Source organism: Perca flavescens, chromosome 14 (genome assembly GCF_004354835.1).
Source record: "Perca flavescens isolate YP-PL-M2 chromosome 14, PFLA_1.0, whole genome shotgun sequence".
Classification (NCBI taxonomy): domain Eukaryota; kingdom Metazoa; phylum Chordata; class Actinopteri; order Perciformes; family Percidae; genus Perca; species Perca flavescens.
The window spans coordinates 6,293,384-6,309,144 of record NC_041344.1 but is presented as its reverse complement, the minus strand read 5'-3'; the positions used below and the strand labels follow the sequence as shown (position 1 = coordinate 6,309,144).

Here is a 15,761-nt window from a genome sequence, read left to right as displayed (position 1 = left end):
TCTTAAGTTCTTTTTTTTGTTTTCTTTAAACCAATCACAACCGTTTGGGCGGTGCTAAGCTTTAGACGCAGAGACGGTGGCTCTGCTAAATGGTCTCAGGAAGCAACTTGTTTTGGTGGAACATTTGCACCCCACTAAAGGAAAAGCCACATACAATATTAAATGAAGTTAACTTTTTACACAATACAGTAATGTGAGATATTTAAATTAGCTGGATACATGGTTAAACCTCATTTGCTCTTACCAGTTAATCACTGTGTATATTTTGTCCACAGCAATCCCCACCCATCGGTCCCAAAACGTGCCAGTTAGATAGTAAATGCTGTAAACATATTCTTGCTAGCTCGAAGGTGGTTGTTGTTCTTGTTGTTGGAAAAAGCTGTGGGAAAGCGAGGGACATCCGGTGGAAGGCAATTATCCTGGAAAAGTACGTTAATCCAGACTAGCCAAATGCTAACATGTTAGCTAGCCTTCGAGCAAATGAGTAACATTCAAACTGTTGACTTGAAACTGCTTCTTTTGGCTGTTACATTATATAAAACATTGTTTTCGTTAATTATTGTTTGACAATGAATTCAAATCAAAGGAGTGGAAAAGCTAGTATTTCCAAAAAAAGTTAGCATTATGTAAGGACTTATCAATTTGTTGAATGAACAAAGAGTAAATTGCCTCCAAACCCTGCAGGATAGTAAGACAATACAGGACTGTTTCCCAACCACATCTGAGCAATAAAATCTCCATACTTGTTTCCACTAAAAAGTGTATTTCACTGTAGCTTTTAGCACCTAGCTGTCTCCATGTTGAGAAACAGGTTAAACATCAACAATATTATGTATATAAGGTAAGGGAAACCAGAATGACTAACTGGACTGAATTAATTTAACAAAAAGATATTTCATGCTAACAAGAATATTTTAATGACAAGATAGACAGCTAGGTGTTAGGTGCATTTCAGTGAATCTCCCATCACTCTCCCATAAACATCCTCGTGATTCCTTTAAATTCACAGAAAATGTGATCTTTCTGCTAAGACGTCTTTGGGAAACACCCACGCCCCTCTGCACCCTCCCTCCTCGTAATCAGAAAGGTAAAGATAAAGTGCAACACCACCTCCAGGTCACTAGCTGCTGCTGTCCTTCTGAGGGAGACACCTCTGCCAGGGGCTGTAGGGCAGCGCCAGCAGCAGGAAGAGGATCCCTCCCACGATGAGGACAGCCGCCGCACAGCCGATGCATGACACCGACCAGGAGAGCTCGTGGTGGAGAGGAACCATGCTGTCGCTGGCCAGGAAGGCCAGGACGGACAGGTGGAAAACCAACAGAGAGAGAAGCACCAGGACACCTGCGAACGAGACATTGGACACTGTCCTAATATTTTCTAAACAAATGAGTCCACAATTGTCGGCCCCTGGCAACCTAAAGATCTCATCTAAAAACCCAAAGGTTGCCATGTGTGTAGTCTCTCATTGCCAGACCTTACTTCACAGCGCTGCGGAGTAAGGTCGGGCCCCTAAACAGATACAATATTAAATGACGTTTAACTGTTCACACAATGATGTGACATATTAAATTAACTGGATACATGGTTAAACGTCATTTGCTCGCCATTTTGTCCATAGCCAATCCCCGCCAATCGGTCCCAAAACGTCACAATAGGAAATGCAGTAAACATATTCTTTATAAATCTCTACAATCATGCCATGCCATGCCATTTTCAGCATGTCGCTTGCTAGCTAAAAGTTTGTTGTTGTTTCCCGAAAAGCACAGAGTTTAGCAAAGCTAGGGGCATCCGGCGGAATATCAGGCGGTGCCGGATGTTCTGACGATTATCCAGTAAATTAACTGTCATCGACCCAGACTACCATGTTTGTTGTTGCCACTACTGACCTGACAGAATGAAGCAGACAGACGCTGGCTTGAGGAAGAAGATGATATTTTTACTGAGACACATGACGATGCATATGGCCCCCATCACCATCAAGAACAGGCTGAACAGGGCCAACATGGCTGCTGCTACGTTCAGATCTGCACAGGGAAGGAGAATAACAACAACACAATTCTCACATTATTAGGAACACCTGTGGTTTTTGCAACTGGACTCATGACTAATCAAAGGGCTTTTAAGTACTTCTGGGACAGATCATTATCATTTCACAGGCATTATAGAGAACAGATGTTACTATGTATAAACAGGTTTTTAGAAAGCCTGAAATTTCTCAAAACTGCAACCTGCCGCCACGCAATTACACATCAACCGCATTGCATTAGCAAATCAAATCTGTGCAAGTGCACATTCCTGGTAGACTAATTTGCAACATGAAGTGTTAATCTTACAATAGCATAGAAAAAGACAGAAAATTCTGCCTCAAAGAATTATAAACACCTGAAACCTGCAAACTATTGGATATATTAACTTCATGGATTGTATTTCATCTTCACATGCCACCTTTCTTTCCCACATAGTAATATTTTCAGTCTGAAAGTGGCTAATTGCGGGCATGATACTTCTACAAAGATGCATGTAAACATCTCTGTAGATCAACACAGAGAAGGGGATTATGGGTAAAGAAGAGCTGATGCACAAACCTCCCAAATCTCAACAATCAAAATTGGCTAATCCAGCTAATATAAAAGTATTAAATGAAACATCCCTAAGGGACTCCCATGCCCGTTTGCTTACGCTCAAGTCAAGTCAATTTTATTTATATAGCACAGAGTTGAGGATCAAATGATTTTGTGATGGTTCTGGTTTTTGAGAAGGTCATCCTCTTCAATAGATTTTTGAAGATCATTCAACACAAGAAAACAAATAACTTGTTTTTTTTAATTTTTATCACAAAAGATTTACATGAAGTAAGATATTCGTGATCTCAAATCACAACAAACAACTCGAGTACGTATTTGATACACTCGTATACTGTATTTATTAATAACTAATCACTATATCGTGACAGTGATGTGGCACCAGCAAACAATGAGATTTAAATGTACGTCTGTCTTTCTTCATTCAGCGTATGGCACTGTGTGATCTTAATGCATTATGAGGCTGCCAGTGAAACGAGAGGTTAGATGGCAGCTCAGAGACACTTGAATGCAGAATAGGCGGAATAGATTTCAACCACTCGCAGAGCAGACAATGGCCAACCTGAAAGAGTGTGGCGAGGAGGTGAAGGGAGACAGAAAGGGAAAGGACAGAGAAAGGCAGAGATAAATCGTGGGAGAGATGACAGACAGGGGACTGAAGAATAAAGAAAAGATCATCAGAAGAGGAAGATGAAGGGGCAAAGAAGAAAGCAGAGAGTGAGAGAGAGAGAGAGAGAGAGAGGTAGAGAAGAAGAAGAAAATAGGTAACGAAAGGAGGGAGTGGGCTGATAAGGTAGGAAGGTGAGAGGCCACGAGAGCCGAAAGAGTTTGTGACTCACTCTTCTGTGTTGTCTTCTGAAACATCACAGCATTTTCCCCCGTGGTAAAAAACTTGAAGTAGGTGCAGTTTGATTCTGAAGAAGAAAAAGATGGGAGGAAGAGAAACGGCTACTGTAAATAAGAGTAATCTGCTGGAGCTGCACACAATCTTGATCAAGTCAATTCAACTTTATTGTCAATTCTGCAATATGTGCCAGACATTCAGAGCAATGGAAAATTAGTTTCTCTCCAACCCCCGGTGCAATAAGGACAGGTACAACAAGTATAATATAAAAGTAATATATCCAAATAAAAAAAGATAAAAGATTAGTAGTATATACAATGCAATAATACATTCTAAATAGTGCAAATGTATGGCAAAAGCAAAACAGTACAGGAAACTAAAGACCTGATGAACAACGTATTGACATCCAAGCAGCCACGTCTCTCTCAGCCCTTTACACTCCAGGTTCAACAATTCTCTATCGAACATAATCAGCCGTGAACGACAATGACGAGCTCAAGGTGACAATCCAATGCTTCCTGCTCAATTAGCATTCTGCCGTCCTGATGATGTGTTACAGTAATTAGAGTTTGGCCGTCAAAATAGAATGTGACACCTCGGTCTGTTCCCTTGCACATTTGCGCACACGAGCAAGCAAAACACGCACACACATCACTCCTAATTAGTGTGATCAAAGCCGCATCCTCAGAGTATTCTGGGTTTCTTTCTTCCTTTACAAGAAGCTGGTTAAAGAAATGAAAGAGGGAGGCTGTGTTCGCACTCTCAAACAAGTCTGCCGCCGCTGGTAAACTTTGAAAAAAATCCTAGTTTGCATGGCTACATGTAAACAGGATTATTAGTGGAATATTTACTTTCATTCACCATTTAAAACAGCTTATCGGAATATTGTCTTTTTTGGAATAAGGGCAAAAAACTGAATGAATGAATATTATATTATATGACTATTATGTGCATGTAAACGTAGTCACTGTGTAACATTTATCAGTCTTATGTCACTTTATAGAACAATGTTTAATGATTTACTCTGTACACACTGGTGTCATATTCAGTACAGTTAAATGCAGATAAACCTACCATTAGTTGGCTAATGGTAGGTTTATCCAACCATGCAAATAGTAGCCTGTTCATCGATGTTGGATACACTGGACTGTCTCAAAGGCCAACTATTGCATTGCACTACTTGGTCATTGGGAGCTTTATCCTACAGTACATCCAATGATAGTGAGCAATCTACTATCTACTGTACAGTATGTCTATTTTTTTAAATGTTAAAAAGTCCTTGGGCACACTGCAACCCCATTAATTACTAAGCCAGTAACCCTGTGAATCTTTCTCACTTGTTTCGCTGAAAGTCAAACTGGTATCTTTGACTGAAATCAATGACAAACACACACAGAGAGCTCTAGGACTTTTCTGTCTGTCTCTGTTATGTGAGTCATTCTTCAAAAGGGGAGCTCATACAGGTGAGTCATGGAAAACGAGAGGCAATACTGCAAATAGCTTTAATAATTGTTTTCCACACTCTACCACAGTTAGACATCCATTCATTTTCAACCCATGGTCCTTCATTAGCTGTACTTGCACCTGTAATGAGAAACCTATAAAAACTTAAGATTTAAATGGTATACTTCGGAAGTGGGATTGTATGAGTTACTTATTGATCTATAGTCAGTGTATTACCTACAGCAGAACACAGGAGTTGCTGATCTACCTGCTGCCTCCATTGGCTAGTTAGTTTGTGTTATTCTGTGACTTTGGTGTTGTAAAAAGGGTTAGAAAAATAACAAACAAACTACAAGCAACTCCCGTGTTCTGCGAAGAAAGAAATTAGCACATGGGTGAAGTCAGCCTTCAGGGCTTTCTACCAGAAATGGTGTATTTAAACCTTATCAGCATTGAAAGTATTCTTAATATAGCGTACACTTCAACCGATATTGATTTTTCTAAGTGGGCCTTTTTTTTAGGTATCTGAAATGCTTGTAGCTGCTGCCCCCGTCCACAGCAGTACATTGCTTTGCATCTGTCGGTACTCCTGCCTGCTTCTTCTCCTTTACCAGGGTCTTATTTTTTCATGTCAAATAAAAATAAGATGAATAAATACATGGTAAGCAAAACCTTGACAACTCCAAATACAAATTAAAAATCACTTATTTAGACACCCAAAACAAAATTATGGTTATTGTTGCCCAAGAGCCGAGGACTTCCAAAATCCAAATGATGTTTCCCTCACTCTTTCACTCAGACTATGTAAAAATGACTCAGTCAGTTAGTCAGCCAGAGCATTCATCCTGCTAGCTATCAAACAGGGTGCCAAGCATCATTTGTCTAGCCAAAGAATCAGGTAGACCTCTCATTCATGCTAACTCACTCCCTCAAACTGAGCTGTCCAACAAGTTTGACAAACGTCCAGTCGGCCAGCTGGTATGTCAATCATCAGCTTAAAACTCCCTTCCTCACACAGACCAGCCAGTCTGGCTATCACCAGACCAAGCTCAATCTCTTAAGATTGAACATTAGTCTGGGGAGTCTGCTCTGTATTTTCTACTGCACAAGAGGCGTGATCAACGGGCATAGTTCTAATGACTCCGTACGCAATTGGATAGTCCTTCAACCAACGATCCGGGTGACGTAGCAGCGACAGCGGCATCAACGGGTTGCTGCACTTCGGTGGCCGCTATGTTGAATGTAAACAAGAAGCTGCTTGGTCGCTTCTCTATCATCATCGTGTTAAACCCGCCAGGTGGATAAGCCTGTTTGTGATTGGTCCCCGCAAAATTGTAACGGAAGCAGGCTAGCTAAACGTACAGGTTTTCAGCCTGAACTGCAGGGCAAAATCAAATCGCCGGCAGATCGGGCTAGGTTTACCCAGTCTACAAACCAGCCAGCCGCCATCATAAAAGTTAGACAGCCATCCACCCAACGGGTCAGTAGATTTATGAGTCACCTCCGGGTAGATCAGCAGGTCCACAGCTCTCTCTCTCTGGGTCGATATCAGACACCCACAATGTCTTTGTGCAGCCCTTCCACAGACCGTAGTGAGCTGTCAGGCAAGTCTGCAACATCAAAATCAGAGAGGTTTGTTTTTAAGACAACATCAGCATTAACATCCTTCACAGTGTTTAGCTTTATACACCAAAAAGGGATTTATGTCTAACAGGTAATTACTCTTTAGTTGTGGTTTTTGTCCTCATGTTTCTTTAATGTCAGTGAAAAGAATTAAGCCACACACAGAAGTTCCTGTTCATTGTTATTTTACAATATTTCACCTGGTTGTTATAGAAACTCTTTGACGGTGCCAGCTCCACCCAGAACTCTGTCCCCACCCCGAGGACTGTCAGGACTACGCCCACGATGGCCACGAAGAATGCCAACTTGATCTGGTGACAACACAATACATAACAGTACGCGAATGTTAAGAGGAAATCTGAAATTACAAAAATGAATCGCAAAGAAATTGAAAGAGCTGGCAAGAGCAAGTCTACATACACATAGTAGTAAGCACCATGTCTAGCTTTTTATATATACTGTATGTGCACATTTTATTTGAATTTACTCCCTCTGACATTTCTTTTTACAGCTTTTAGTCCCCTTGCACCCTCCTTTTCTCAGGCACTTACAACAATCATGCTCTTGCCATCATTTATTGTCTGTGGGAGTTCAGTGCATAGGGGATGGACATTGGAACTGGACCATAAAGTGCTGTGATACACACAAAGAAAACAAGAGAGCTAATTAATCAAGATGAGCTTAGAGTAGATATCCTGCAGTAATGTGCAGTGAGGAAGTAACAATACTAAAGGTAAAGAACAATCTCTGAATGTTTAATGTCCTCAGCAGATGAATATCAACCCCCATACAAGCAGTTGAGATGTGTGGGTGGCTCTTGTACTTCTGTGTGGAGAAAAAGTTAGGACTTTTTGTCTGGTTATTTCAGGTATGCATTATCTTTAGAATACTAGAGTAGGGAATTAACAACCTCCTAAACTATTTATATACAGTATGTGTGGGGAAAATGTCAAAGTGACAGAAGAAAGAGCCTGAGATCTCAGCTGACTAAGTCAACTTCGAGCAATTTAACGCATTCTCATTACCGACTTTATACGATATCGTACGAAAAGTTAAGCACACCAATTCGTATGATATCCTACGAAATTAGGCGACCACCGGCATCGTTTCAGCGGACATCACAGTTATGTTTAGCCGAGAAAAAGTGAGCGGCATGCGGCGACGAGAGTTAAGTTTAGGCACTAAAACGACTAGTTAAGTTTAGGAAAAAGATCGTGGTTTTGGATTAAAACATTCCCGAGGAACGAACACGCGTTTCCTTGGTGTTATGCCCAGGAAGCGAACTCCGCTATATTTTATAACCCACCCATCCCCCCTCCTCTGTGTGGTCCGCAGCAATCTTATACAGCAGCAGTCAGTGTGGTGCATACAGCAAAAAATACGTACGAATTACAGTGCATTACTTTTCATAGCTATATGTATAAATGGTTCATGAGAACAGCCTGAGCATTTATATCCCACCTGCAGATTACTCACATGGTTTTTACAACATTTTATCTCCGTAATGTCAAAGAACTGCATTTGACATTTTGTAAATACTTATTTTCTAACATTAGAAGTCATTCAGCTGCTCTTGTGGAGTGTTCCCTGCCCTTTGGACGAGCCTGATTTCAGTTGAAAAAGCAGCTGAATGACTGATGGGTTCCATTAGCTCCAAAGTATTTTCGTACAGCCTAAGGGGGAACACACATTCACACTATATGAAACCAGTCACCTTCCCTTCCTGGGCCTCACTCATGGCGTGTCCTGCTGACGTCGTCCTGCGGCGCTTGCCCCCCCCACCGCGTCCAGTCATGAGGCCGGAAAGACCTCCTCCAGCACCCTGGGGTGCTCCTACCGTTGCAAGCGCCGTTCCTGGCGGTGCCATGCGGCCGTCATCATCGGTCACAGAAAAGGCAGACCACATGTTGTGACGAAATGGAAAACAACTAAGACAGATGAGTGGTGTTCAGTTTAGCAGCTAAGTTTGCCTTGCGCTTTGCCCTCAACAGGGATGGTTAAAAAAGAACAAAAACAGAGGAAAGCTGTTGTCAGTTTGTGCCCATTAAAAAAAAAACAAAAAAAAAAAAACAGGACAAATACCTGAGACGGTATAAAAGTAAAATAATGTCCAACAGGTGTATCTGACAGAAAGGAAGGAAAAGCACAGGAAGAGGTAGAAATGTGAACCTTAAAAGAAAACTGTGATAAGAACAGCGAAAAAAAAACAGTATACAAAAGCAGAATAAAAAATGTTTAAACCCAAAGAGTCTTCTTGGTATCAAAAACTAAACATACTTCTGTGAAAAACGTTCTCAGACAAAAGCAGGAATCAGCCTTCTCTTGAGAAAAAGCCCCAGAAAAAATGGCGGCTTTGATGACGGATGCAAAACTGATAAACGAATCATAATGAAAAGAGAAAAAAAAGATGACAGAAAATGTGTGTAGAAAAATGTGGCCGCTGAGAGTCTGTAGAGGTAGAAGTCAGGAGTGGATGAAGTGATGTAACCTGGGGATGGAAATAGAAAGAGAAAAGAAAGAAGGAGAAAGTAAAAGTAACTAGAAGGCATTTATATACAGAATGTCCTTAGACAGATGTTCTGGTCTTTTGCACAAACTTCACTTTATAAAGAACAGAAATGTATAGATGGAGGAACTGCTGCACATTTCATGGTACAAAAATAAACCAAGAAGCAGTATCGATCAAGCAGTAGTGCTAATACTGTGCTAGCAGTATTAGCACTGTGCTTTCTCCACTGATATGCCACGTTAATCAGATTTTAGCTTTGTAGAGATAAAGTGGAGAATGACACTACTGTCTGTGTATATGGATGTGTAGACACGTTTGCATTTATAGGTGCATAAAATCTCTTTAAGCCATAATTTTTGACTCATGTGGATGTGTGCGATAATGAATATGACTTCACTTCTTTGGGAATTTCCATCTTAAATTTGTTATGAGAACTTTAACATTCATTTTTAAACAGAAAAGAAAAAAAACAATCAGTAGGTGTGAGGAAAACATCATGAAAGACACAGACACAGTTGTTTGCTGTGATTTGAAAGCCAAAACAAAAGAAAGTAAAATCTGATTAATTAATTACCGATTTTAACAGAAATAGGTCAATTACTGAAAATATTGCAGACAAGTGACAAGAGTCTAGAATCGAGATCTTACTCCCCGTTTACACCTGGCATTAACAATGCAATCTGGATCTGGTTATCTTAACGAGGAAGAATGCATGGGTTGCCCGCTGGCCGACCAAGCAGCATCTTGCTTGTATGACAGCTAAGAGGGCTGATGACAACCCCCCCCCCCCCCATGATGTGTTCATGTCTTTTTGTAAATAAAGATGAAATATAACAATTTACTTGAGTTGTTTTCGTTATTTGATAACCACTAATAAAAAGCTATTTGTGTAGGGGCCAGTAAAAATTGAATTCAGGCACGTAGAATTGCTTCACTTGCCCGGTTGTGAAATAAAACCTTAAAGAGTAACTAACATTTTTTTCAACCTGGACCTTATTTTTCCTGTTTCTGTGTTTAAGTGACTGATGGGAACAACAATCTTTGACAATGGTCTAGTATAAAGTGAGATTGCTGCAGTCGGCAGCAACAAACCAAGCTACAATGTAAGTTAAAAGGGCAATTGTGCAGCTTATATTTACCTTCACAAAAGTGCTTGTTTTGTCACTGACAGGCTCAGATTAATATACTAAGTGTCTGACAACATTATGGAAAGGATCCCTTCAGAGAAAGACCTTTAAAACCTCTTTGAGACCTTTCTGTTTAACCAGAAACCGCTCTGAAGTAGTTAGCGCTAAACCCACCAGAATTCATTTAAAAAAGCAATCCTTTAAGCGTGTATAGAGCCAACATATTTTCACATGTAAATCAGTAAAATATGTGTTTATTTCAACCAAAACTAGAGTTGTGATGGTTGGAAAAGTGGAAAAACCCAAAATGGCTTTTCATAGTTTTATTTTGTTTCTGTCGACTTTGAATTAAGTGCATTTTACGATGCTAAAATTACTGTTTATTTACATGGAGTCTGGTGGGTCTAGCGAATGCAATTTCGCGGATGTTTTTATGTTTACTCTTTAACAGAAAGGTCGTCCTCCTTAGAAATCCTTTCCATAATGTTGTCAGACGCTTGGAATATAAATTAGAGCCTGTCAGTGGCAAAACAAGCCCTTTTTTGAAGGTAAATACAAGCTGGACAATTGCCCTATTAACTTACATTGTAGCTTGTTTTGCCTCTGCCGACTGCAGCAATGTAATTTAATACTGGACCAATTTCAAAGATTGTTGTTCCCATCAGTCACTTAGACACAAAAACATAGGAAAGCAGGGTCCAGGTTGAAGAAAAATAACGGTAGTTACCCTTTATCTTCGAACCCTGGCATAATGCAGGTGGAATGGCCAATGTACAGTGTATATTGTGCCTCGCATTTTGATTTTGGATCACAAGGTGAAAGGTCACCAAGTTACTGCACCATTTCTTTAATAGATCTGGGAAGGTGCTGTGTTTCTTAAAAAACAACACCAGTTGCATATTGAGATACCATCACACTGCAGGCCAAATTTGAGATAACAAGAACATATTAAAATACAGACTGCAAAAACATAACACTTAATACCCTCTTAGTTGCTGGTTTGGAATGTATCCGTTTACAATCTTTGATGACATCCATCTCTTGTTCTTATGCCAAATAAATGTAATGTAATGGAGTGCATGGGGCAAATGGGGTCTTCTAGGACCCCTTGCTGCCAAAATCATCAAAATGTCAAAGAGTGACAGGTTGCCAGAACTCTAATGGGTCCAGTAACTTAAGAGTAAAAGCATTTGTTCGTCTGTAATTGGGCAGTGTGAAAACAAACAAGTCAGATCTAAAAATGTAATAAAATAAGTTGTTCTATTATAGTCTGCATAAACCAAAGACAGTAACTGAATGTATTATCCAGAATTCGGAAACTTCCTCAGTTGATGCTTCTGATAGAAGACAAGCTTCCTCCAATCACAAATAATTATCTGTGCTGTCTGTTCTAGTTTTTCGATCAGAAACGGAAAAGCAATGTAAAAGCACTTGCAGCATGGTGGAATCACAATCAATTGTCTATTTTGAGATGTTATGTGACAGCAAAACCCAACAGAAAAAAACACTCAGGGTGCTGTATCATAACCTGCTATCTATTCTGAGACGCTTTGTGGTACCTCAGCGGCACAAAAACATTCATCGTGTTCAAGCCATAACCAATTATCTATTCCGAGAAGCTCTGTGATGGAGAAGTCACGCAGATACGCTGCCGATGAATTGAATCTTAAACCCTTTATGTCTGTAGGGTGAAAGAAACAGCTGTCCCGCTGCATTCCACCAGGATGTGGTGACAACAGACATGACATGCCGTCCTCCCTCTTGTTAGCAAAAATGAAACACATTCCCCAGGGAGAACAAATAACTTTGCTTTCCCATCACAGTCTGTCTTGTTAACGAGCTAACAAGCTACAGAGTGTAAGTTTAGGATCGTTTTCCGGCAAAGTTCTCCATGGAATACAGATAATAAGACAAATTGGCACAGTGTAATACATAAAGAAATACACTTTCACACATATTTAACTCATACCCTGTTAGTAAGTCACATCTTATCAGTTCAAACACTGACACAGCTATTTAGATTCAGTCACCAAGTATCTCATTAAGAGAATCTGCAGGTACATTTATGCTGCAGTAGTGCACCAGTAAGAAATGTACCAACTCCCAACTGGTTGTTAATACTAAACAAGATGTACAGTACAGTGTAGTCTATGCAGTAACTCCAAAAGAAATGACTCAAGTCATCATTCTATTTAAGCCTAAAAGAAAGTCTATTTGTCACAAATACTGTGTAAATGTAAAAAGAAATAATACATTTTTATGTCCTTTTGTCTTGACCCCTGAGTGGAGACATTCCGTTTTACCATTTGAAAATATTCAAATTGAATAAAAGGAAGAAGGCTTATATTTCAGTTGGGTACATGTTAAATTAATCTACAAATAATTGAGACATTTAGACAAACTGAAATCATTAGATTTGACAAAAGAGAATTAAGAACTTATCCACTCGAAGCGGTTGACAGCATGTCAATAAACGATTAAATGTTGCTTAATCTTCACTCAAAATGGTCAATGCAGTACAAATTTTAAACATAACTGAGTAATTAAGGATATTAGGATAATAGTATTATCCTACTTAGTAGTAGAAGAATTATTGATACAAGAAGAAGTAGTAGTATCGTAGTGACACATTCTCACTCCCAACTTGTCACATACAGACGCTTTGGCATAATTTTTTCAACACACAGAGTAGGGCAAGGTTTAGGTAATCTATATCCACGACGTTCCACTTTCGGGATTGCTCAGGTGCCGCCAGAAATTCCGCCGGATGTCCTTTTCAGCCGGATGTCTGTTACCTTTCACTTCTTTGTGTTGGAATTTTAAACTCCGGTCGATTTCTGAGGACTATGGTTAACTGCTCCTCAGATCTCTGCAGGGTAAATCCAGACATCTAGCTATAGACTATCTGTCCAATCTGAGTTTTCTGTCGCACAAGTAAAACAACTTTTAAACGTACACAAATTCTCACCAAAACATGTTCCTTCCCGAGGCTATTTTGCAGAGGCACTGGGGCTCCGTCCAGTGCTTAGTGCCGCCCAAGACTATTGTGATTGGTTTAAAGAAATGCCAATAAACCAAAGCACGTTTTTCTCCCATCCCGAAATACTGTGTGGACTAGCCAGACCTGTATGCCAATTCTGTTTTCCAAAGAGATATGCCAAAAATGAGGCAGGCACTGGGCATCTTGTTCAAGCATACTCTGGCAGGCGCATCGGACCTTCAAGCTTTCTGTTAGACACAGAATGAACTACTCTTCAACTGGAACAAACAACTGCAATACTGATGTTAACAATACTACTGTCTGTATTTTTCACTACTGGGTTATTATGCACTGTATTGATTTATTATCGTACAGTTCCTGATAAGTCCAACACTAAAACCAGGGTTGTATATATTAATAAATACATTTGAATATGTCAAGGAACAAATATATTTCTACTTAATACATAAATAAAACCACAGTAAACAACCGGGCAACATTCACATCTGTCATTACAGAACAAGTTAGTTAAAGAAATAGTTAGTGGTCAAGAATATGAAAGCATTTAGTAAACGCTGCTGTCCTTACTCATGACATCTGACCATGGCTTTCTTTATAAGGCATCCAATTGGCCTCACTGGAAAAGTAGCACTGAAGCATGAGGAAGGAACTCATTACAGCGGCTGTCACCAGCGACAAACACTCTTTAAAAAGTTCACTCTCTTAAAATATCCTTCTTACTGTCTCCAAGAATAAGTCAAAATGGAATTTTGCTCCGAGGAGAAAGTTCCTGCATTATGTCATAGCAAACTGGACTCCATCAACACTTGCAACGTTTGAAGAAGAAGCCATTTCAGCTTTATTCACCCCACTAGCTCAAACCCCCCACCACACCCCCCACCCCCAAACAGTTTAGCAGACAAACAATATCATGCTAAAATTAGACACATTAGTTTTATTTTTTCCCTCTTTAACAGGTGCTCCACAACGCTCGCCGCCACTTCACACATATCACAACAATGGTATTAACAAGTTGCTGACCTGGTTTTTGTGTGTGTGCTTCTGCTCGGAGTGACTGAGGGCGAGGCGAGGAGAGGGAGTGAGCGAGGGAGAGAGAGAGGTGGTCAGTGAGCGAGGGAGGGAGGGGAAAAGAGGGTGGAGGTCCAAGTAGGAGTCGGTGTTACGTTCGAGGGAGGATGGGGGGTATTTAAGAGTGCACGTGTGTGTGGAGGTGAAAAAGAGGATCCGCTTATTGCCCTAAGTGTGTGCGTGTGTGTGTGTGTGTGTGTGTGTGTTTTTCTCGTTTAACTACATTCGTGGGGTCCAAAAACCAGGAATACGGTAAACTTGTGGGGTCCCGACAACTTTGTGGGGCCAAAATGCTGGACCCCACAACATTAAAGGTCAGTTTGAGGGTTAAGACTTGGTTTTAGGATTAGGGTTAGAATTAGGTTATGGTTAGGGTGAGGGTTAGGGTAAGGGGCTAGGGAATGCATTATGTCAGTGGCGGGTCCCCACAAAGATAGTGAGACGCAGTGTGTGTGTGTGTGTGTGTGTGTGTGTGTGTGTGTGAGGGAATGCAGTAGCATCTGAAAGTGAATCTGTTTGTTTATGCTAACGTGGACAGTTGTGCTGGACAAGTCTCATGGCTTGAAAATGTACTTGTGTAGAAATGTGTCACACCACACCAACACACACACACACACAGACAACCCCAACTCCTTATCTGTGTGTGTACGTGCATGTTATGCCTCCCTTCTATCTATTTTTGCCCCCCACCTGTTAATGACATTAAAGCCGACCCAGGGGAAAAGGCTGCAGCGGGGGGGCTTGTGTCAGCTCGACTCTGGCTGGGAGGCTCGTGTCTGCGGCCACCGCTACGATCCCGCTGATTGAAGAGGGAATTGTAGATTCATCACCTCGAAAACAAGTTACACTGTCAGGTTGCCTGCTCACATGGTCAGACGTCGGAGCCGTGAGATCGATTCCAAGCGGACAGTGAAACCCTCACACCATCACACCATCACAGCCTGCATGACAAATGCAAATGCAGCACTTTATCCTCAGTTTGTTTGTACTAAAAGACGATGTCTTTAAAAAAAGGTTGTAACAGTCTAAAACTTAACTTTTATAACGTTTACAGTGTTGTGCTCCATTTAGTGGACTATTCAGATTGACACTTAAAGAAGATACATTATGGAAAACTAAAAATGTCAATGTTCAAGAGGTGGATTGTAGATGGGACTCAATTTCACAAGCTTTTTGATGTGATGAATGACTGCCCTAGATGCCCTGAATAAGCTATTTTGACCTGTCATGTCATATTAGGGGGGAAATGGCAGTTCCAGTACTATTCACATACCGTACAACAAAACTGCATTCTCAATTCTGATGTATCACAAATATGTTTCTAATCAAGTCTGCGTAAGAAAGGATGTTGGGGTGGATGGATGCGTCAAACAAAGACAGGACTTTTACTACCCAGGAGGCCGCTGTTTGTGTAGCCTGGAAATCCAGACCCAAATCCGAAAGATTAAGGGTCTGGCATTGAGTAATGAAAATGGCTCGAGGGGCGGCACCAAGCATGCATATGAAAATCTCATTGCAGGCAATTCAGATAACACTACGACCAATCACAACAATACACGGGGTG

At 40.6% G+C, this 15,761-nt stretch overlaps 1 protein-coding gene across 2 annotated transcripts; it reads right to left on the bottom strand.

Moving 5' to 3' along the window:
* Positions 1-299: 299 nt before the first annotated feature.
* On the bottom strand, positions 300-14,200 carry LOC114568302 (voltage-dependent calcium channel gamma-6 subunit). Of its 2 annotated transcripts, XM_028597837.1 has the most exons (7): positions 14,150-14,200; positions 8,207-8,980; positions 6,693-6,803; positions 6,371-6,479; positions 3,422-3,496; positions 1,887-2,024; positions 300-1,341 (listed from the first exon to the last, which is right to left on the bottom strand). In XM_028597837.1, exons 2-7 carry the CDS (start codon positions 8,396-8,398, stop codon positions 1,121-1,123), a joined length of 846 nt encoding a protein of 281 aa, XP_028453638.1. In that variant the 5' UTR covers positions 8,399-8,980; positions 14,150-14,200; the 3' UTR covers positions 300-1,120. The 2 variants fall into 2 exon arrangements, with proteins under 2 accessions (XP_028453638.1, XP_028453639.1); XM_028597838.1 differs by lacking the exons at positions 8,207-8,980; positions 14,150-14,200 and adding an exon at positions 7,044-7,749.
* Positions 14,201-15,761: the final 1,561 nt, after the last annotated feature.

Bases quoted from the DNA above. Each gene is read 5' to 3' on its own strand.
- LOC114568302 (XM_028597837.1), bottom strand. From the start codon at position 8,398: ATGTGGTCTGCCTTTTCTGTGACCGATGATGACGGCCGCATGGCACCG. The intron at 6,804-8,206 runs GTGACTGGTTTC...TGTTGTCACCAG, and splicing joins GTGAGGCCCAGGAAGGGAAG to ATCAAGTTGGCATTCTTCGT. The intron at 6,480-6,692 runs GTGAAATATTGT...TTGATGTTGCAG, and splicing joins AGAGTTTCTATAACAACCAG to ACTTGCCTGACAGCTCACTA.